This window comes from Mercurialis annua, linkage group LG1-X (assembly GCF_937616625.2).
Source record: "Mercurialis annua linkage group LG1-X, ddMerAnnu1.2, whole genome shotgun sequence".
Classification (NCBI taxonomy): domain Eukaryota; kingdom Viridiplantae; phylum Streptophyta; class Magnoliopsida; order Malpighiales; family Euphorbiaceae; genus Mercurialis; species Mercurialis annua.
The window spans coordinates 63,378,131-63,400,934 of NC_065570.1; the positions used below are offsets into that span (position 1 = coordinate 63,378,131).

At 27.3% G+C, this 22,804-nt stretch overlaps 3 protein-coding genes across 3 annotated transcripts; 1 reads left to right on the top strand and 2 right to left on the bottom strand.

Moving 5' to 3' along the window:
- Window positions 1-3,057: 3,057 nt before the first annotated feature.
- On the top strand, window positions 3,058-5,173 carry LOC126685193 (protein transport protein SEC13 homolog B-like). The gene is made up of 2 exons (XM_050379541.2): window positions 3,058-3,188; window positions 3,985-5,173. The coding sequence occupies exon 2, from the start codon at window positions 4,020-4,022 to the stop codon at window positions 4,923-4,925; it is 906 nt and encodes a 301-aa protein (XP_050235498.1). The 5' UTR covers window positions 3,058-3,188; window positions 3,985-4,019; the 3' UTR covers window positions 4,926-5,173.
- A 639-nt stretch (window positions 5,174-5,812) lies between these two features.
- On the bottom strand, window positions 5,813-11,556 carry LOC126685177 (serine carboxypeptidase-like 51). Its single transcript, XM_050379540.2, has 13 exons — window positions 11,218-11,556; window positions 11,011-11,105; window positions 10,441-10,548; window positions 10,116-10,344; window positions 9,880-9,923; window positions 9,665-9,732; window positions 9,012-9,117; window positions 8,314-8,546; window positions 7,272-7,341; window positions 7,141-7,191; window positions 6,958-7,010; window positions 6,722-6,854; window positions 5,813-6,066 (listed from the first exon to the last, which is right to left on the bottom strand). The coding sequence occupies exons 1-13, from the start codon at window positions 11,345-11,347 to the stop codon at window positions 5,989-5,991; spliced, it is 1,398 nt and encodes a 465-aa protein (XP_050235497.1). The 5' UTR covers window positions 11,348-11,556; the 3' UTR covers window positions 5,813-5,988.
- Window positions 11,557-13,128: 1,572 nt separating this feature from the next.
- LOC126685161 (serine carboxypeptidase-like 51) lies at window positions 13,129-21,690 on the bottom strand. Its single transcript, XM_050379539.2, has 13 exons — window positions 21,418-21,690; window positions 20,844-20,938; window positions 20,627-20,734; window positions 20,134-20,374; window positions 19,990-20,033; window positions 18,976-19,043; window positions 18,098-18,203; window positions 17,479-17,675; window positions 17,317-17,386; window positions 16,069-16,119; window positions 15,846-15,898; window positions 15,183-15,315; window positions 13,129-13,369 (listed from the first exon to the last, which is right to left on the bottom strand). Exons 1-13 carry the CDS (start codon window positions 21,554-21,556, stop codon window positions 13,277-13,279), a joined length of 1,398 nt encoding a protein of 465 aa, XP_050235496.1. The 5' UTR covers window positions 21,557-21,690; the 3' UTR covers window positions 13,129-13,276.
- Between the last annotated feature and the right edge of the window lie 1,114 nt (window positions 21,691-22,804).

Here is a 22,804-nt window from a genome sequence, read left to right on the forward strand (position 1 = left end):
TTTCTATTTTTAAATAACTTATTTAAATTTTAAGGCTGTCTTCTCCAAAGTTGGAACCTAAAATCTTTTGGATTTTATGCCACCCTTGGCGTAGTGGCCAAAAGATCATTGGGGAAACTACTTTGAAAATTGGTGTTTAAGAAAATCTGTGGATGTTTTTTCAAAAAATTAATAATTATTTTATAAAAAATTAATTATTATTTTATAAAAAATTCAAACCACAAACGTTTAAAAATAAGAATAAAGCATTTCCATAACAAGGTAGAGCTAAAAATTAAATTAAAAATATTTAAAAATAAAATGTTCAAACTCGAGCTATATTATTTATAAAAATTTCCCCAAACATGACCATAAAGAAATATTTAAAATTAAAACTTTCAAACTCGAGCTGAAAATTAAATTAAAAATATTCTTAGACCGTTAACTTTTTTTCCAAATTTGATCAAACCAAAAGTTTAATTGATACGGTTTTAAATCGTAGATAGGTGTATAGATATAAGAATCGAATCGAATCGTATCGAACTACACTGAACGGAAAACCAAAATAATAACCAAACTAATTGTAAGCTCGCGCATTTGCGCGTAATCAAGTTAATATTTATATATATAATAATTTAATTTTAAATATTAATAGAAAGAATATCAAAAAAGATTCAAATTTGATAAAATCTTTTATAATATTCCAGGAGTAAATTAGTTAGAACTCATTAGAATGCTCATTTATTATGAGTATTTTATCCAAGTTGGGAAAGTAATTTTTTTTTTCGGCAAAGCAACAATTGTATTAATTTCGGTAAATAGAAGTACATAATGTTTGTGAGAACTAGATAACAAATATTACAATAATAACTCCTAAAAAGGAGGCTTTAAGGACTTTTTAGCCACTTCATGGGCCATCCAAGTACACATTCGCTTAACATATGCAAAGTAAGCGAACGGTATAAAATTATGACTTCTATTATTGATAGAATATCTTTCTCGACTTATTTCAGTGTCTTCGCAACTTCGGGTGATATTATTCCTGAAAGACACTAAAAACTACAATAAGTGATAAAACTCAAAATTTTCATTCAAATCATATCAATAAGTGTTACTATATTATAATTGCATCAGAACTTATCTTGAACATTGCAGTAGAGGTCTTCATCAACGTACTTTAACCTCACACGGAGTACAATATCCTCACAAGGAGTATGAAACCTCACAAGGAGTACTTTAACCTCACAATGAGTACTTTAACTTCACAAATTGATATGACAAATTTTATGTATAATTAATGAAATCTAAATAGAGTAAAAAATAATATATAAGTATACAAATATTTTTAAAAAATATATGGACAATTTGATAATTTTCAAATTTTTTAAAAACAAAAAAAATAATATATAAGTCAATTAAAATGTTACTTTTTTTTAAAAAATGGAAGATAAAATTCAGAACCAGAAGCATGAGAGAAAAAAATTGAAGATAGGAATTAAAAAATGATGAAATAAAAGCATTTACTAATTTAGCAAAAAGTAAGTAAAAGATAAAAACAGAAAAAAATGAAGAGAAAAAGCGGTTTCTAAAAAACAGTATATAAAATGATGGAATTGATCAAACAAGAAATGCAGGGGTAACAGTACTAAAATTAAACAGATTATAGCTAATCCGGCATTGCCAATTAACGATACATTTGAAGGAGTTCGGAGATATGACTTTTATATTGGCTTTCAAGAGTTCTGAAAATTGACAAAAATACCATTATTTATTCTAATTGTTGAAGAAATACCAATTTTGAAACAAACCACATAATCTTCTTCTGTCAATTGTTAATATTTGTATAAATACCAATTCCATGAAAGACTAAATTAACCAAAGTCATTCATGGCGAAAAAACAGTAAAAACGGAAGCATGCCTTATTTTATAGCAGAAGCATTCAATATCGAAATTGATATTTGTGATCTTCCAAACCAACACACAATTCCATCATAGAACAATATTAAAAATGCTTATTTTAAATGGATGGCCACTTGAAGTTTTTCTTAAAATTAGTTATGTTATGAATTGTTAATGCTTGCTCGTATGATAATAAAATGCATGAAGAAACTGGATACACCACTATTTGGAAAAAAAATTGAAATTAGAAGATTCAAAAAATAAATAGAAATCAGAGAAAGAAAAACTAATTAACACAAATTTAGTTCAACAGTCTAATATTTTTTATGACCGTAACAAATTGAAATTTCGATTTCTATTTTGTATGTAGGATACAAATTGGTGATTTTTAAAAAATGAAAACTTATATAGTTTTGAATTCATTATTTATAATTCATATAATTGCTGAGATTTCAAAAATTTATAAAAGCTTAATCTTCAAAATATATTGAAGAAAACAGTTACCATTATATGGTCGGATGATAACGGCATGAAAATCTTCCACTGTTGCTTAATTTTCTTTAGTGAGATTGTCCATTCCTCTTACTCCCTTTTTCCACATCTTCTTCTAGCGGATCTTCCACTGTTGCTTAGGATCATAATCAATTGGGTTTGCTTAGTGAGATTAGTTGGGAAAGTAATTAGAATCATCTTTTAATAACATTTTTTAAAAAATTAAATAAATGAGTGTTTTATTTAAGTTGGAAGCTCATGAGTATTATAATAAATGTATTTGTGACCGTGTGTGTATTACATTTTACTATAAATGTGTGTGTGCATAATTGTATTTTACAATTTGATAATATTTAATTAATAAAATTTAATGTAACTCAATAGTAAATAATAAAAATGCTTTATTAAAAATATTATTTTAAAATTAATTGCTAAACTGTAAGTTTACAACATTATAAGATAAACTAATATATTTGGTAATTTATATTTGACTAATCACTATATCAATATTATTAGTGTTAATAAAAAACAGACGGCAAGGACAGTTAGACTATTAAATAGAAGTTTGGAGACGGTTGAGATACTAATTAAAGTGTAGGGATGGTTGTGAAAAGAGAAAAATGTTCGGGGACTGTTAATGAAACTTAACCAGTAATTTTTCTTGGGCAAAAGAAAAGAAATCATAACATATTTTCAACAAAACATAAACTCAAAACACAAACAAAAACAATTTTCTCTTCAATTCACTCCGCCCGCCTCCGTCGCTGCCGTCTCTGCTTCCCGCTGTCGCCGTCTTTGTTGCCAGTGGTTTGATTTGGTGAGAATCATATCTTTGTTGTTCTATTGATTTTTGGGTTTGATTTGTTCTTTGATTTGGCTAATTAAAATGGACGACTAGGTTCGAAATTTAATATGACACTTGGTTTTGGTTAAAAAAATTCAGATCTAATTTTGTTTTTTTAGCTAAGAAATTAGTTAAATGAGTGGTAACAGTGTTTTAGCCGTTGGGACCCTAACTCCAGAGATTTTGCAATTTGCAGTATAGCTACACTGTATGTGTAATCTAATCTAATCTAATCTAATCTAATCTAATCTGTAAGTATATTTTAACTTCACCCTTTTTGATGGAATTCTTGCCTTCCAATTACATGCTAATTGTCATTTAATTAGTTTCATGGTTAGTATGTTGATTAGTTGCACCATAATATTCTTTTTTTTTTGGATGTTCTCCCTGCTTCTAGCAGGTCATTTGGATTTGGAATTTCTCGTAGCGGACATTATGAACTGTAGTGTTAATAACGATCATATAATAAAAAATAGTTAGTAAATGATGTTACATCTCTTTTGTTGCGGGTTCTTGTGCTCGCTCTCTACAGATTTTGCATTGTAATAATCAGCTGTTGCATGTTGTTTTCGTGATGTCCCTTGTTGTTCTGTTGTGCTAGTTAAATTTATTTTTGTTGATTGACCAAGAAGCTTATGAATACTTGTATCCAAATTGTCAATTGATGCTTATTATGTCAAATTTCGCCTGCTTTTTAATTGTGAGAAGCTTTAGCTTTATCATCATGGTTGATGGACAAGAAATAAATTTTTAGTTTATTGATTGGTAGGCGAAAGGAATAGTTTCTTTTGATAAATTGAGAAAATGCCTTCCCAAAAGATTGAGACTGGTCACGAGGATACAATTCATGATGCGGTGATGGATTACTATGGTAAGCGCATTGCAACAGCCTCATCAGACCACTCGATTAGAATTAGTGGAGTTGGTAACAATACCTCTCATCAACTTGCTAAACTAACCGGTCATCTCGGACCTGTTTGGCAATTAGCTTGGGCTCACCCGAAGTTTGGGTCTTTGCTTGCTTCTTGTTCTTACGATGGTCGTATTATAATTTGGAAGGAGAGTAATCAGAATGAATGGACTCAGGCTCATGTTTTTGATAACCATAAATCATCTGTTAATTCTATTGCTTGGGCGCCTCATGAAGTTGGTCTTTGTTTAGCTTGTGGTTCTTCCGACGGAGATATTTCCGTTTACACTGCACAAGCTGATGGCAGTTGGGATGTAGCCAAGATTGGTCAAGCTCACCCGGTTGGGGTAACTTCAGTCTCTTGGGCTCCATCGACTGCCCCCGGTGCTCTTGTCGGTTCTGGTTTACTCGACCCTGTTCAGAAGCTCTGCTCAGGCGGTTGTGACAATACCGTAAAAGTGTGGAAGCTCTATAACGGAAGCTGGAAGATGGATTGCTTTCCGGCTCTTCAAATGCACACTGATTGGGTAAGGGACGTTGCGTGGGCCCCGAACTTGGGTCTCCCAAAATCGACTATCGCAAGTGCATCTCAGGACGGGAAAGTTATTATATGGACCGTCGTAAAGGATGGGGATCAGTGGGACGGTAAGGTGTTACATGATTTTAAGTCTCCAGTTTGGAGAGTCTCTTGGTCTCTCACCGGAAACATATTGGCTGTTGCTGAGGGGACTAACAATGTGACGTTATGGAAAGAAGCTGTAGATGGGGAATGGCAACTGGTGACAACCGTCGATCCGTAGATCTGTAAGTCCTTAATATTTTTCCCCCTTATATACTTCATTATATTATAAGAATTTGTTTTTTTGTCTCATGTTATCCATATTTGGAGGGTTTGTTTGGATTTTAGAGGTCATGTAGTTTGCAACTGAAAATCCACTTAAGTATGTGAATTCATAGGACTTCCTAAAAAATGCAATATTTTTAGATTCTTTTGTTTGTATATCTTATTTGTTTTGCGATGAATATAGTTCACGATCTTGATTATTAACTGCATTCCTCTTCTTAGCAAATGTACTATAATCTTTAGAGGATTATTTTTATTCTCTCACGAGTTTAGATCAGGTCTTCATATACCATACATGTGAGATTGATTATCCTTAACTTATGAAATGAATTTATGAGAGTATGCATCTATGAAATTTCGGATTAGTGGTTGGAAAAATATTTTTCAAAAATACTTTATATGAATTTTTTGAGTTTTAAAAATTGGTGTTTCAATGAAGTTATAACTATTATTAAGTTTTGAATAGTAATTTTAAATTATGCCCGTAAAAATACGAATTGAGAGAGAAGAGAAGACTCGTTAGGTTTCCACTTCCTCCCATTTAATAAGGGCAGTCTACGTTTGAGAACGTTGAAGGAAATAGCTCTAAAACCCGAACATTCCGAAGTCCCTCCAACTAGAGTGCATTTTACGGTTCGACTTCCTTCAAGTTACAAGTTCTTTATTTTATTTTGAAGTGCCTTTGTCTGGTTTTTTAATTTATTATAAAATAATTAGTTTTTATTTACTGAATTATAATCAAATTCATCCACCAGCCTGTCTCTGTGTGATAAATAGTCCTTTGGATCATGTTTTAGACAAGTGTTTCTCTAAAACAATTTAAGATATATTGTAAAGATAATATTTTATCTAAAAATAATTTTTTAATGAGAAGAACATATAAAAAGTGTGTTGTAGACAAGAAATTTACATATTGTGAATTGGCTAAGACAATTTTCAAAAGAAAAGAAGTGTAACATCATAGTAATACAAAATTTCAAACTTCTCTTCCTCTGCCTTTATTAACTGTTTTCCTAAATCTAGCTTTTGAATACTGCTGGCGATTGTATTATTGTAGCCACCATCTCTAATGAAATGCATGGCTGATCTACTGGTACCTGCAATCCATGCAATATTCATCTTAATTTCTCCTCTCAATACATATCTACACTACATTTTGACAATAATGTTAAGTCTCCTCAAGCTTGATTTAAAAGTTGGGGAGGTCTGAACAAATTGGAACAACCTCGTTAAACTGTTGAAATAAGAATTATGAGCGTTTTTTTAATTTGTAAGTCATGATCAATTAATCCACATTTAGTAAGTTTAGAGATCGTGATGGCTCTTTGTTGAAAGAATTGTTATATTTCATTTGATAAATCAGAAAATTTACGACAATAGCAACAATAGCTGAATTAAACAGACTCATCTTAAATAAATTTTTTGATGTACAATATAAAGAGTATAACTTCTATAATGTTATTAAATATCAATGATGGAGCTTCTTATACTCTATGTTTTTAATAACATAATCAAACTGACTGATTAATAACATTTCAATTCAAATTTGCTGAAACAAAAAAGTTTTAAAAAAATTAAATCATTAAATTGGTTAATTATAAACATTATATGGCTGAATGTGATTCATTTACTATTTTTTGATTCATTTACTAGTGAGAATTTTTGAAAAAGTATTTAAATTTTATATATAAAGACTTTTAAAATAATTAAAATAGTTATAAGATTTAACTTTTTTTTCTTATCGGAACTTACAAAATGGCCAGCCTTAAGAATCCAATAGAAATGCAGATTCTGATATGACTTGGTGAACCCTTTTGTACTTTTACTTTCACCACAATACAAGGGAGTTCTGTCCTGGCTCAGGAAATTCGGTAGCCCTTTCCACCTAAATAATAATTGACCACAATAAATATGTAATAAATACTAATAATCAACAAAATTAAAAAAAAAAAATTAATGCATTATGTATAAATATCATATACTCTTACTTGAGTTTTTGAACCCATGCTTCTGTTCCCTTTGTTGAACATATAAGATCAAGCTACACAACAACAATATTTTGTCAAAAAAAACACAACAACAATATATACATATAAGATATTGAATAATAATAGCATTTTTTTATTAAATCATAATATAAATAGATTATAAATTAAGGTGTCAATTAAAACCTGTCCGTTATATACAGTTACATTCACCCCTTTAGCAAGAAGTTCATCAACCTGAAATATATTAATATGTCAATAAAATGTTTTACATTGCAAGTTTCAAGTAATTATCACCTAATTAAATATCGAATTACCTCAGTAATCCTTGGTTTCATAAAATCGCCAAGCATTGCATCAAAAACTTTATCTGACTGCTCTCCAAATCTGCAAAACAACAACAAAATCATGTGTGATTGATCGATATAGATAGTTGATTATCATACGAGTTTCACTTTACTAACGATCTTATATTAATTAGAAATAATTTCTATCAACCCCTAAAGTTAGGTTATAATTGCTGTTGTTTTGCTATATTTCAAAAAAATATTGTTTCCCCTGTCATTTAGGTATTAGATAATCGAAATCCCTTGACAAGGAAATTTTAGTTGCATAAATTAAAATTTCAAAGGGAAAACATTGATATATACAAATATAGGGGAGATAATATTCTTTTACCTAATTCAGGGATTAGTAGTAATTATCCTTTTAATTAATAAGTTGTATATTAATTATTAATATTAGGACTAATTGCAAAAAAATCACGAATTTTAGCGTGCTTTGTAAACACGAACTTTTAATATTGAAAATTTAAAACATAAACTATCAATTTTTTTCAAGTCAAAACACCGAATAATGTTTTGTTAAAAAATGTTGATGTGGACGCAGAGAACAATGTACATATCAATATTTTTTATTAAAACATTATCCGGTATTACGAATTACAATGTGTTTTAAATTGCTAAAGTTAAAGATTCGTGTTAAAACTAGGCTAAACTTTTGAAGAAAATTTCACAAAAGTCTAAAACTTTCAATTTCATCCAATTTGTCCTGAAACGCATAATTTCGTTTCAATAATGTCCAACTACGTGATTTTACTCATATGGCGCCTACATCTCGCTGCTGTGGCATATTGCCACACATCAGCGCCACATAAGCAAAATTCAGTAGTTGGACATAATTAAAACGAAATCATGTGTTTCAAGACAAATTGGATAAAATTGAAAGGTTTGGATTTTTGTGAAATTTTCATAAAAGATTTGGCCTATTTTAGTCATTTGGCCTTAAAACTATAAAATACCCTAATTTTTTTTTGTAATTATTAACCCTAAATATCACCTAGAGAGAGAAGAAAATTACAAGAAATTGTCGGGGATAATCTTGAGCTTCTTTCTAAGTATGACATCCATTAAATTATCCTTTTCAGCATTACTATCAGAACCAGGAATAGAGCTCAAAGAATTTAGATATGTAGAGTATCTTTTTAATGCAGTAATTCCCTTTAAATTTCCTGATGTTGTTGTTTTTGAATCTGTCAAAGATGATGATGATGATGAAGATTCTCCTGAATCCAAAAGAAAATTATAGAAATCCTGCAACCCAATAAGTTTTTTTTTTTAGGAATTTCGGATAATAATTAATGAAGTGAAAAATTAAAATTACGTAAAAAAAGGGTTATTTATATAAATATATCCACGAACTATATACGTTTTTGCAATTTAATTATGTTTGTGAAATAAATGGTAAATATATATATATATATATATATATATATATATATATATATATATCAACTATTTTTTTTTTGACAAATCGATACAACGGTTGCAAACTCGGTATATAGTTACTTATATGTAAATAACGTGGCCAACTCCGCCCTTCAAATCATCAATATTCTTAGGATTTTCAATCGTTATTATCGATTTGCTAAAAAATGGTAGTTAGTGTATAAATTTTCCTATTTTATTAATTGTGATTAAATAACAAAAACATATAAAATTTGTGAATTAATATGTAAATAACTCAAAAGAAAATCGCAAATGAATAAAAAAAATTACCACATTGTTGCTTCTAAAGGAAATTGCATCTTCAAGGTCACTCCATGAAGTTGTTGCATTGACAAAAAGACCGGTTTTAATTTGCTGCTTAATCTTCTCTGTTATTCTGTTAATTGAATTGGATATTTAATTTCTTACCAACAAAAAGATAATTAATGTTCAAATATAGATTAAATAAAAATTATTGTATTTTTTCCCTAATTGTTAGAAAACTCATTGTTCTTTTCTGATTTTGGTTATCTAATAACTAAAAGTCAAAAGAAAAACAATAAATTTTTAAAAATAAATTAAAAATAATACTCTTCCGTCCCAATAGAGTTGTCCATTTTCCCTTTATCACACAGTTTAAGAAAAGCAATTATTGTTTATAGATTTTATAAAATTTTTCTTATTTTTTTGTCATATCCCTATTTAATATAAAGTTCACTTGCAATTTACTTTTAATTTACTTATTAGTAGATTTTAAATAGGGGTAATATGGAAAAATTGAATATAAACGTTAGTTATTTTTTGAAAATGGACAAGAGTTTTGGGACAATTTTTTTTTTCAAAATGGACAATTCTATTGAGACGGAGGGAGTAGTAATTTTCTTTAATCTTAATTACTCTTAATTTTCTTTTATCAAGAAGTTGAAGAAATGTATTGTAGATACCTGTTTGCAATCTTTAAACCATTAGTATCAAGCCTTGATAAATCTTTTAGAAGAGGGCCCCATGAAGCCTAAACAAGATTAATTAAGATGTTCAATTATTACTTTAGAAGAAAAGACCCTAAAATTTACATTTTTTTTATCAAACCCTAAAATATACATAAACAATACATATATACAAGAAATTAATTATGCAAATGTAAATGAAAAATACTTGCCACAAATTCTTCAGGGGAGATCCAACTATCACCCAATGCCACTCCTAAATATCCAGAAACTCATTATTAACTGTTAAAAAAAATATGGTCTTAAAAAATTTATTTAGCACGGACACAGATACGGAAAACGAGACATTTGAATAGGACACAACAATACAATTTTATTTTAAAGTTTTCATTATTAAAAATAAAATTTTGTATCCGAAACGATAAATAGTGTATAAGAAATGAATTACCTCCAAAATTAAGCTTCAATTTTCCTGCTTCAATAGCTTTAACAATTGATAAGGCAAGAGTGACTGCAAATTTTCCACCATAAGACTCTGCTACAATGTACAATGGACTTTTATTTCCATTAAATATCTTCTCCAACAATACACTCAAATCTGTTGCTGCTTCTACATCTGTTTTCACCAATACATTTATATCTTCTACAAAACTGTATCCTGTTCCAACTGGATTATCCTAAAAAAATATCCAAAAAAATATATTAATCCAATTATAAATGCTATAAATTAATTAGATAATAGTAAGTAATAAATAATTATCTTAGTTCATTACCACAAATAAAAGATCAGCTACATGAAGCCATGTTGAATTTCTTGGCTTTAAATCACTATCCAATGGTCCAATTTCTTCAAAATTCCCTATTTTAACTCCTGATCCACCCTGCATTGCAAAATCAAACAATTCCTTACAAATAATTAAAAAAAAAAACCAAATTCATTTTAGATAATAACTCATCTATATAACACGGAAACTTGTCGAATCTTACGTTTTATTTCCACTTTCAAAAATACTTTCGAAACACTGAAAACTCTATATTTGTAGTATATTCTTATAAAATAAGCCATTTTCGCTGTTTTTTTTCTCCATTATCCATTTAAACGTTTATGTTTCCGTGACATATAGTAACTAGAAAAGAAAAACCAAAATCTGGCCAAATTCGCTCCGTATAATAGCTCATCTTGCACGAAATTTCTTGAATCAAACTTTTCGAGCATTGTATTTTCATTTTCGAAAACGCTTCTGAAACTCCAAAAATTCTATATTTCCAACATATTCTTATAAAATATAGCGTTTTCTATTTAGACGTTTCTGTTTCCGTTCTAAGTAGCTAAAATTACTTACAGGTCCTCCTTGAAGCCAAAGAATGGTAGGCCATGGTTTAGAAGGATTATCAACTCTGTGAGGACTTCTGTATAGCCACCAAAACATGTGTGCTTCTGAAATTTAATTTTTAAAAACGCAATACAAATTCAAGATTTATTAATACATTTGCAGAAAAATCATTAAAGCTTTAATAAAAAAAATAAAGAATTAATAAATTGTACTCACTGGGTCTAACTTGAGCATAACCCCATTCTTCTAATCCATCTTTTACCTTTGTTTCTGTAATTAATTCTCCATTAAGTACAGGCAAGAACAGCAACAGAACAGAAAGATGAAGAAGATGAAATTTTTCCATTAAAAAGAATTAAAATTTATTTTAATACAGTAGTTATGCAAACTAAAGTACTAAAAATTTTGTTTTCTGAGTTTTTTTCTCTGACAGAATTTAACAAAAGAAGAGTCAGATAAATATAGGGGAATTATTATACTTTTGCACAAAAAGAATCAAAATCTGGAGAAGTACTTAAAAATAAAATGAAAAAAGAAAGATAATAAAAGAGAAGAAGGAAATAATTATAAGTTTTGCGTAAGGTTGTTGTGAATAATGTAACAGACACCCAAAAATGAAGGCTATTTTTCTCGGGTTTGTTAACTAGTTGAAGAAAAATCTTGATATCTATTGACCACAAAAGGAAATTAAAAATAAAATAAAATATATAAGTCAAATGGAAATATAAAAATGGAAATTTCTTACGTAAAACCTATTTATATTTTATTGATGAACCCAAAGAAATTAGTGTAAATAAATAAAATTAGCAGCGGAGTTAAAAACAAAACAAAATTAGCAGCTGATCGATTTAGATCTATAAATAAAATATATACCCGATCTACATTGTGAATTTTATATACAAATATATCATATCAAATATACAAAAAATTTAGATTGCACGTGGTGGGTCTTTTCTAATGTTCAAGGACATGTTTGGTTGGCTTTTAAATATTTGCTCGAATATTATAGGTCCCTTACGGATGAATCTCTAACCTCTAATTTTAAATGTCTGAATATATAAGTACTGTTTGAACGCGCGGCCTCTTAAATCAGGAGAGCGTTTAAACAACTCACTTGCGTTTGAAAATAAAAGAAAATTGGATATATAGGGCTCGAGTTTTGAATTTTTGATTATCATTTTTTTTAAACTCTTGGCAGTGTCTCAATGACATATTTTAATTCACCGAATTTCTTTCCGAAAATAAATTTGTGAATGATGTATAAATTCAACCAATAAAATATTAAAAATAAAATATTATAATACAAAATATATAAATTTTTTTACATATAATTGATTGGGTCTATATTATTCATGAACCCGCTCTAAAGAATTATTTTTCTTAAATTTAGATGAAAATAAAAAATTGAAAAGGAAAGTATATAAGCTTAGGCCGTGTGGAGATATTTTAAGGTTTATGGGACACCATGAAAATAAAAGGAGAAAGCACCTTTATGGGTCAATGCATGTTACATTTCCAAAAGGATTTTCACAATAATGCCATATTTTCTATCTAAGATAATCTTTTTTGGCTAGTCCGAATTTATGATGGACCATTACTAAATAAGACTATAAGAGTGTATAAAAATTGAACTTAATTGATAAATATAATTTGGTTAGATTTGACAACATTAAAAAATTTAATTTTTTGATTAAGTTCAGTTCTGAGTATAAATGTCTTTAAAAAATAAAATAAAATTTTAATTTAACCCGATAGAATGAACATCTCTACTCTTATGTGAGTGAGCTCAAACGATTTGAAGTTCTTGTGAATTAGTCCGGACCTAGTCAAAACAAAAACTTTCCTTCTATTTAGTAATTGCTCATTTTAAAGGGAAAGAATGATCCATAATAAATTAAGCAAAAAAAATAAAAACAACAGAACAATGTATTTTTTTTTTGTTGTGTAATAACTTATCGCAATAAATTAATAACGTCCACATTCTTAAAATTGTTAATTTTACTTTTTTTTTTAATTTTAAGTTTCAATTGTATCTATTTTTTAAAATCGGAGATTTTTCACTCTAAAAAGGTCCTGACACGTGGTCTAAATTCGGAATATAACCAAAACAAAGTCAAAATATAGGGGTATTTTTAAAACTGTATCCTTTTGCTTGTGTAATTCTCCATCTGAATCAGCTTTGGTTAATAGTAAAAATATTTCCCATCAACTCTTTTCATGTTTTGCTTACAATTTTGCAAACAATTTATGTCCTCTAATTTTTAACTTTTTACTCTTATGAGGAAGAAGTTGATACTGTTGTTGCTGCCGGTGACTGTGTCATAGCCCCCACCATATTCAATGTTATGCAGGGTTGGTCTACTGGTACCTGCAACCCCCAAAAATAATAATATAATTAAAATAATACTAAGTGAAAATTAAAAAATAAACTATAATGTTTAGGGGGTTACAGTAAATTGAACCCTAATAAATTGAAATTTAAAACAAAGGGTTTATATTGATTAAATGTAAACTAATTTAACAGTTTAACTCATAGTTTATATAAATATAAAATAAATCAAAAACACAATCATTCTATTTATCGATTGCACACTATAAAAGAATTTCACGATTATAATATTGAAACCAATAATTAAAGGATGAAATTGGAACGGCCGGACTGAACTGGCTACATCTTAAAAAAAGAACCCAAATAACTTTTTAATATAATTTTATTTAACCAGATTAAATTTATTAAACTGAAAACCGACGAGCATCGATTTGATTTTTAAAACACGGATGGCAACTACTTGTACCACTAATGGCTATATGCAACGTCAATCGAACTATATGAATAATAAACCTATCATAACAAGTGGGAAATATTTAATATTTTCATACTACAATTCAATATCTTGACTACTTTACCTCCCAACTGGGGATGAAGGACCCTATTCATGAATGAATTGTCATGCCATGAGCTACAAATTTGACTTGCTCATACCACTAATTAATTTTCTTCTACATATATCTTTACTATTCATTTTAATATTTCCTGTTTCTTCTTGTGAATAATTAGTAAAATATTTTAATAATTTTAAAGGTGATGTATATTTTCATGTGTTGAGTGCATGGTAGTGTCACATGCAGCTTGTTTTCGGACAAAACAAATTCTATTATCCTAGTGGGGGAATTATTAGGTATCTATTTTATTTTCATATTCAATACATAGCATAAAATGTACTAATTTTTAATTATTTTATTATACTTTTAAATAATATGAAATTAGCTAGAAAATAAAAAAATGGAAACTAGTGAAAAAAAAATCAATTGATAACTTAACATTAAAAAATAAAATAATTATAAAAAGGTTTAAAAGATAGTCATGATAAAATAACGACGACAATTGACGGTAAGAAGGACAGCCGCCAACTCTACTTGATTAATCCCGCTCCTAAATTTAAGCTTATTTATTCTAGGTTTTCAATGGCTAGAAATGTAAAAGAGAATATTTTATAAGATTAATTAGTATTACCTACATAAATTTAGGTATGAACTATATTTGTTTTTTTTTAAATTAAAATATATTTTTTTCCTACTATTTCAGTTTTTTTTTTTAAACTATAACTCTTTTCGCAAGGAAATTTTAGTTATATAAAACGTAAAATTTAAGGGGGAATTAGTGAGTTTTCCAAACTAAAGGAAAAAATAGTAATTGGAAGTTTGAAACTTAAATTTGGGAGATTATAGTAATTATCTCTATTTTAAGAGGACAGTGTAATCTGTGGAAACCAAACAACTAGTTCTAATTCTAGGCCACTACAAGTTTATTTTATCACTTGGACTAATACTATCCATATAGTAAAAAAAATTACTCTAATTCTACCAATTGGTAGTATAATACCAAAAAATTACACAACATTACATCATTGCATCTTATCTTTTTTTGATGAATACATTGCATCTTATTTTTAATTTTATTCTCTCAATCTTCATATTATAAAAAGGCACGTAATGTGCTTTATATGAATAATCATTATACTATATGATATTAATATTATCCTAAAAAAATGATATAATATAATAATTATGTAATCATGGTAATAATGGTGAAATTGACAGCAAAACTGTGATTGAAGATGAAAAATTGCAACTTTTTGATGATGATGTGAAGTATAATTAAATTTTTGATTTTGACTTACAAAATGGCCAGCTTTAAGAATCCAATAAAAATGTAGGTTTTTGTATGACTTTGTGAATCCTCTGGTCAGGCTATCATCACCACAGTACAGAGGTGTTCTCTCCATGTTCAAGAAATTTGGAAGCCCGACCCACCTAAACATGATCAAAACATTAATTAATTTTAAAAATATTATATATCTTGATACAATTTTAATTAACTAGGTTTTATTCAGATAATACTTCAATTAAATAATTTTCATGATTGCAATGCTTAATTTTTCAGTTAAACAATTATAATTAGAGGTGTCCATTTGATTTGAATCGAAATAAAATTTTACTTTTTTTCAAAGCCAACTTGAACCAAATTGTTAAGGAATAAAATTGCCAAATCAAACCAAATTGAGTTTATTCAATTTGGTTGATTGATCCAGTTTGGTTCAGTTATTTTACTTAAAATTATATTAAAAATCAAGTGAAACCGAATTTTATATATGCAAAATCTAATTTAATCTAACCATATCAATCGGAAAATAAAAATAAAAGTAATAAAAATAATTACTAAGTCGAATTTATTGGTTTGATTTAATTTTGTGATCTAGTTCCGTTTTTTGTTGACCAATAATTAATTTCTGAATGTTGCTAAATAATTATTTATAATGTAAATGAAGTTCATAAACTCTTACTTGAGTTTTTCAACCCAAGCTTCAGTTCCTTTGGTTGAACAGATGACATCAAGCTAACAATAAAAAAAAAGAAAGGAGATTAAGTAATACTTGCTATAAATTGAAAATAAAATTATATAATTATTCATCATGTGCAATTATGAGTGGACCAAAGCCATTGCTTAAGGATTAATTATTCAATAGGTTGCTTAAAGAATAGAAATAAAATCAAGAATAATCTTACTTGTCCATTGTATACAGTCACATTGACACCTTTAGCTAGAAGCTCATCAACCTATTATAAAAATGATATAAACATATGAGATAGCAAATGAGATTGAAATTTATCTAATTTTATGTGAAGAAGATTTAAACCTTTCAGCCAAAAAGAAAAATTATATAATATTTTTAAAAATAGGTTTAAATAAGAAATAGATAAAGACCTTTCATTGTCATCTACTATAATTAAATAAAGGTTTTATCAAGCTCTTAGTATTTCTTTTTATCAAAATTTCACAAAATAATTGAAAAAATATCTCCAAACATTAGTAATAATATTTGATACTTGCTTGCTAAATTAAGATACATCAGAAGCTATAAAAATATGAATTTTGGTTGAGATTTCAAATAATATCTTCCATTTGTAAAATAAAGGAACAATTATAATTAAATGTATCAATTTTAATTCCACTAGCATAGTACCACCTCATTGAAAACCCTATAATTTGGTATACAACACCCTATTTGTCTATTGACAAAAAGGATGATAATATCTGTTTTATATTCCTTTAATCCACTCAATAAACAACAATCATTACATATCTTTTTCTTTACAAGACAACCTATTAATATACAAGGCATAATGCATTAATGGTCCATGCATTTGTCATATTTTTGACTTTGGATTTTCTACTTTTATTTGTTAATAATGAATTCTTACACTTTTAATTTATAGATATTAGATCTCTCCTTATAAAATATATTAATAGTGTCAATTCAAATAAAAAAATCTATTTTGGAACATAATACCAACAAAAATAAAAATGTAATCACTAAATTTTAATATAATTAAAGTAAAAAAAACTTATTTTGGACATTGCCACGGTGAAATATGCACATTTTATTTTTATAGATTTATGTTTACAAAATTAAAAATATAGCGATCAATGTCAGGAAGTGGACAAATATAGGGATCTAAATACGTATTTTGTCCATATAAGTTATAAAGTAGTTAGTTGGCTTAACCAAAATATTTTCAACTTTAAATAAGGGAGATGGTCATTTTGATTCACAAACTTATGTGATTAGGATCAAGTAAGTCCAATTTCATTAATTAAGATTAAATAGAATCATAAATTTATAATTTCAATTCAAATAGATCCAAATTTTCTACTTATTCAATATCTGTTTGGATCTATTTAATCTATTTTTTAAAAACGAATCCATTTGATCTCAATTGATTAAATTAAATCTAGTTCTTAGAATAGAATACCTCACTAATTCTCGGTTTCATGAAATCTCCTTCAAGAGAATTGAAAACCGAATTTGATTGTCCTCCCCACCTGTAATTAAACATATAATTATTTTATTAATGATGAAATATGTTATAATTAAAAAATAATTAATGAATTAGTTGAAGTAGAAGAAATCATACGAGACATTAGTAGGGATAATTTTAAGCTTAGTTTTAATGACACCATTCATGAAGGTATCAATATCACCATCATTGGCAGCAGGAGATGAAGATTTTAAGTATCTCATGTATCTCTTTAACGCTGTCACTTGTGATAATTCTGATGCTGATAGAGCTACCGGGTCCATTCCACTATCCAATAGAAAATTATAAAAATCCTGACAGCAAAAAATATTTAATTTATTACAAAAGTTTTTTATTATTTATTCTATAGCGTAATGATACAAAAAAAAAAACCAAACGTTTATACTATTAACTAAATCTTTTTAATTTGTCATTATAGACCGATTTAAGTAGGCAATTTTCTATTATTGTCAAATTAGTTCAATTGAATTACCTCAATTGGAATTTATTCACGTGATAGCTGTTGAATAATTATTTTCTAATGCTTTTTTCCTAATTCAACAACTATCACGTGAGTAAAATTGTATATAATTATTCAATTGATAAGCCTTAACTATAATTAAAATAAAATCATTTAAACTAGGCAAAATTGATAAATCTAAAGGCGTTAAATATTTAATATTTTATATCATTGAGCCTTATTTATTAATGAGAAAAACAGGTTTTAATTAATTACCACAGAGTTGCTGGAAGTGCTAATTTCCCCTTCAAGATTAGCCCATGAACTTGTTGCCTCAACATATTGGCCACCACTAATTTGCTGCTTAATCTTCTGTGCTAAACTGTTTGCATTTTTCCACAAATTGATTAACTCATGTCTAGGATGTGTAATCAAACCAAACTAAAACTAATTAAACTCAATCAAATTGATAAGTTTGATTTATTTGGTTATTATTTAAAAAAGTAAAGTATATTTATTTACCTATAACTATATCTAAATATACTATAATTTTAAAATTTTATGAGTTTGATCCATATAATTGTTTCTACCTTTATCAAATATATTCACAACTTCTTTAGAAATGACATGGTACAATATTATACGTCTACGTTTATAAAAAGTGTCATATATACTTAACATGTATACCATTGCATCATATTAGCCAAAAAATAAGTATGAATATATTTTCCAGTACTTGAAAATATGTGGATCAAACTGCCAAAAATTTAAAATTGTGATATATTTGGCAAATGTGGTATAATTGTAGGTACACAAATATATTGTGCTTAAAAAAATTAAATTTTTCAATTAGTTTGATTTTAAATTAAAAAAAAAATTAGTAATATTTTGGTAGAAACTGAATTGAACAATCAAACTGAATTGAAAAATCAACTGAACCGACCAGTTCGGCTCGCTTTAAATTTATATACATCTTTAACGAATTTAGTAGTTCAGTTTGATTTTGTAAAAATAAAAAATTTGAAATGCTTAGGTTGGAATTGAACGCAAACTCCTGATTAATGAGCTTTAATTTAATTGTTTAATTTTTTTTTTTTTGAGAAAATAAATTTAGTGATACAGAAAATATCTTCAAGGTTGCGAGTAGTAGTAACCTATTTGCTTTTAGTAGCCCCTTGTTGTCTAGTCTTGATACATCTTTGAGAAGAGGACCCCATGAAAGCTGAATATATATGATAAATTCAGAAAAATAAAATTTAGATAGAATATCATTTATAATTAACTGAAAATAGATAAATTTTAGACGGAGTTTATGTATCACATTATTCTTGAATAGGTCCAATTAAATTTTACCTTTTTAGTAAATAATGATACTGCTTCTTTCATCATTTGTAATGTGCTGAAATTTAGTTACTTTTATATTAAAAAAATATTTATGATGTCTCAACTTTAAAAAAATTGCTATTTTAGTGCTTGAATTTTATTTATAAAATTAATATTTTTATTTTTAAAAAACATTTTAAGATTTTGAATCATTTTTAGATCACCAGTGTGTTAAAAAGAGAAACATCAAATTAGCTAATCATATCAATAAATTTAAAAAAATTTAATTTTAATATTGTTAGTAATCATGTAATAAAAAAAGATTAAATTACTCGTTTGAAATATTTTAATAGTTGAGGCACTGAATGATAGATTTAGAAAAATTTAGACACTACAAATATTTTTCTTTATATATAAATACCATGGCCGCAGTCTACTATTTTTTGGCAAATAAAAATTTGAATCTATGCACTTGTTCACTTTTAGGTATTGTTTTTTTATATATTTTCATTGTCAATATCAAATCCCTATATTTTAAGTTTTACAAACATTAGGTCCTTTCGTCACAGAAATAAAGTGTATATACTTCACGCTTCGTTAGTGTGATTAAAATGAATTTTTGTTTTCTTTTTACTTTAACCTTATTAACTTTAATTTTTTAACTGGGTTTTTCGGTATGAATTGATACCATTAACAATTTTTGTGACGGAAAGGCCCAATGTCAATAAAATTAAAAGTGTATGGAATCAATATTGACAATAGTGCAGGGATTTGATGCCAAAACTGAACAATTATAGGGACTCAAAAATGCTTTATGCCCAATTTAGTTTTACATTTATACATACCACAAAATCCTCAGGAGAGATCCAGCTATCACCCAATGCAACTCCTAAACAGAAGATAACAATTATAATTAATTTAGCATATAGTATATTATAATATTATTATTGATAAGAAATTAGAAAATAATTACAATAGATAATAATTACCTCCAAGTTTCATCTTCAACTTTCTAGATTCAATAGCTTTAAGAGCTGATAATCCAAGAGTGACTGCAAATTTACCTCCATAAGACTCTGCTACTATATGTAAAGGACTTTTTTGTAATCTTGAATTTTTGTTAAATATTTCTTCCAATAATATAGTTAAATCAGTTGCTGCCTCTTCATCAGTTTTCACAAATAAATTTTGATCTTCTACATAACTGTATCCTGTACCAACTGGATTATCCTGAATCAAATATATATAAAAATAAAAATTAATTGTTATGATTAAGAGGCAAAATCTGACAAATTTTGATTCGAACTTTTTAAATGGGACGAAAAAATAGACTTTTAAAATGGGATAATAATTAGAACTTATTAAATGGAACGAAAAGTATAATTTTTCAAATTTATGAAAATAATAATAATTCCAACTTAAACTCAAGATCTCGTGATGGTAATTAACTCTTAAAATTGCATAAATGAATTAATTAATTACCACAAACAAGAGATCTGCCATTCTTAGCCATGTTGAATTTCTTGGCTTTAGATTAACATCCAATGGACCAACCTCCTCAAAATTCCCTATACCAACACCTGATGCTCCCTGTATTTTATTTTTATCCAAAAATACCCACAATTAAGTAATCTTCAGCTTGATGATAAATAATTAACTGAAAACTTAGAACTAAATTGATTAAAAAAATAACACTTACAGGTCCACCCTGCAACCAAAGAATGATTGGCCATGGCTTAGAGGGATTTTCAACTCTGTAAGGACTTCTATATAGCCACCAAAACATATGTGCTTCTGTTTAACACAATATCCACAAATTTTCATCACTATGAAAATAAATAGATTATTTACTTTATAATTTCATTAACTATATATAAACGTTTTTATATAATTTAATTATGTTTTTAAGAACTTAGTAAACATGTAAACTACGTTTCTGGCAGATCGGTAAACCAATTGGAAATCTGATATATAATTGCTCATGTAGAAGTCAAATTTTTGAAATAATGCGTTTTGATGAGTGAATGACGTGCCAACTCCGGCTTCCACATCATTAATATTCATCGGATTTTCCATCAATTCACCAAAAGAAGATAGTGTACTCAACTTTTATAAAACATGATTAAATTACAAAAACGCGTAGAATTCGTGAATTTATCATATAAATAACCCTTCAAAACTCGAATTTTAAAGTCAAACCAAAACAATACAAATATAAAGAAACTGAAACTGAAAACATTTTACTTTTGAATAAAAATAAAAGAATTACTTACTGGGTCTAACTTCAACATAGCCCCAATCTTCTCCTTCTGATGATGAATCTTGAATTCTTGAAGCTATGGCTATTTTTCCATGAATAAACAGAGAAACCAAGAACACAACAGACACAGCAAGAACACACAACTTTGCCATTCAAAATTAAAGACAAGATTAACTTAAGAAAACTATATTATATAATATAATACTTTATGTAAATCTTATATATAAAATATAGATACATACAAAGGATGGTTCAAAGAAGAATTTCTTTGTTTCTATTTGTAACAGCAAATAACCAATAATATGAAAACTTCTAAAAACAATTATTGGAAAGGTATAAAATTATGGCTTTATACATAGTACAAATAAGCAAATATTATAATAACATATGTTGAAAAATTAATATGTTTCTGTCAAGGCAAGTTGTTGAAAGCTTGTAAATTACATTCACAACCAATAATATCTACGGAGGAAGATGAGAGAAAGGAAAATAATAATTTATAATTAGCAAAGTGGTATAAATATTTTTGGTCTAATGTCTTACTTTTTAGCTCCTTTTTACTCCTATCTTTACGTTAAAAATTGGTCAATTTTACTCTATTTTGCATTGTTGTGTTTCAATTCTACCTTCATATATTAAATTGATATTTTTTTTTATTTGGAAAAAATTCGGAAATGTTCTCCATGTTCAGCATTAATTATATGTGTTTAAAATTTATTTAGATTTAGTTAAGTTAATTAAGAATTCAAATTAGTTTTAATTTGATTATGATTTTTAGTTAGTTTTTAAAAATAAAAGACTTCTTCAAATTTTTGCCACATCATTTAAAGAGATAAAACTAATTAAAATGTCAAATCTGAGAGTGTTTTTTTTTCTTTTTCAGAATCACAAATTTTACTTTATTTGTTATTTTATACCAGATTTGAAGAGCAAAATCAACCTTTATCTGACAAAATATATATTTTATGAACTGGAATTTTTCATGTTCAAATGAATATGAGGGGTCATGTTTATTAAATCTACATCATTCATCATAAAATGATGGTATAGATTGAAAAATTTTAATTTTAATTAAATTAATTTACACCATTTATTTTAGGCTAATAGACTGAAAAAACCCTGACCTTTGTTTTAATTTTCAATTCACCCCGACCTAACAATTTTTTCAATTATACCCTATTTTGCATTTTTAATTTTCAAATACACCCTGAATTAAAAAAATTAAATGAATTTATTATTATAAGGATTAAAATATATAAAATAAATACAGTTAAGTATTAGTTCATACTTTTATCCATTTAGCTAAATTCAAACAAATCCTTATACTTAAATAAAATTTAAATAAATCCTAAAAATAAAAATAATTTTTTATTTGTTTTTTAGTTTCCGAAGAAGGAGCA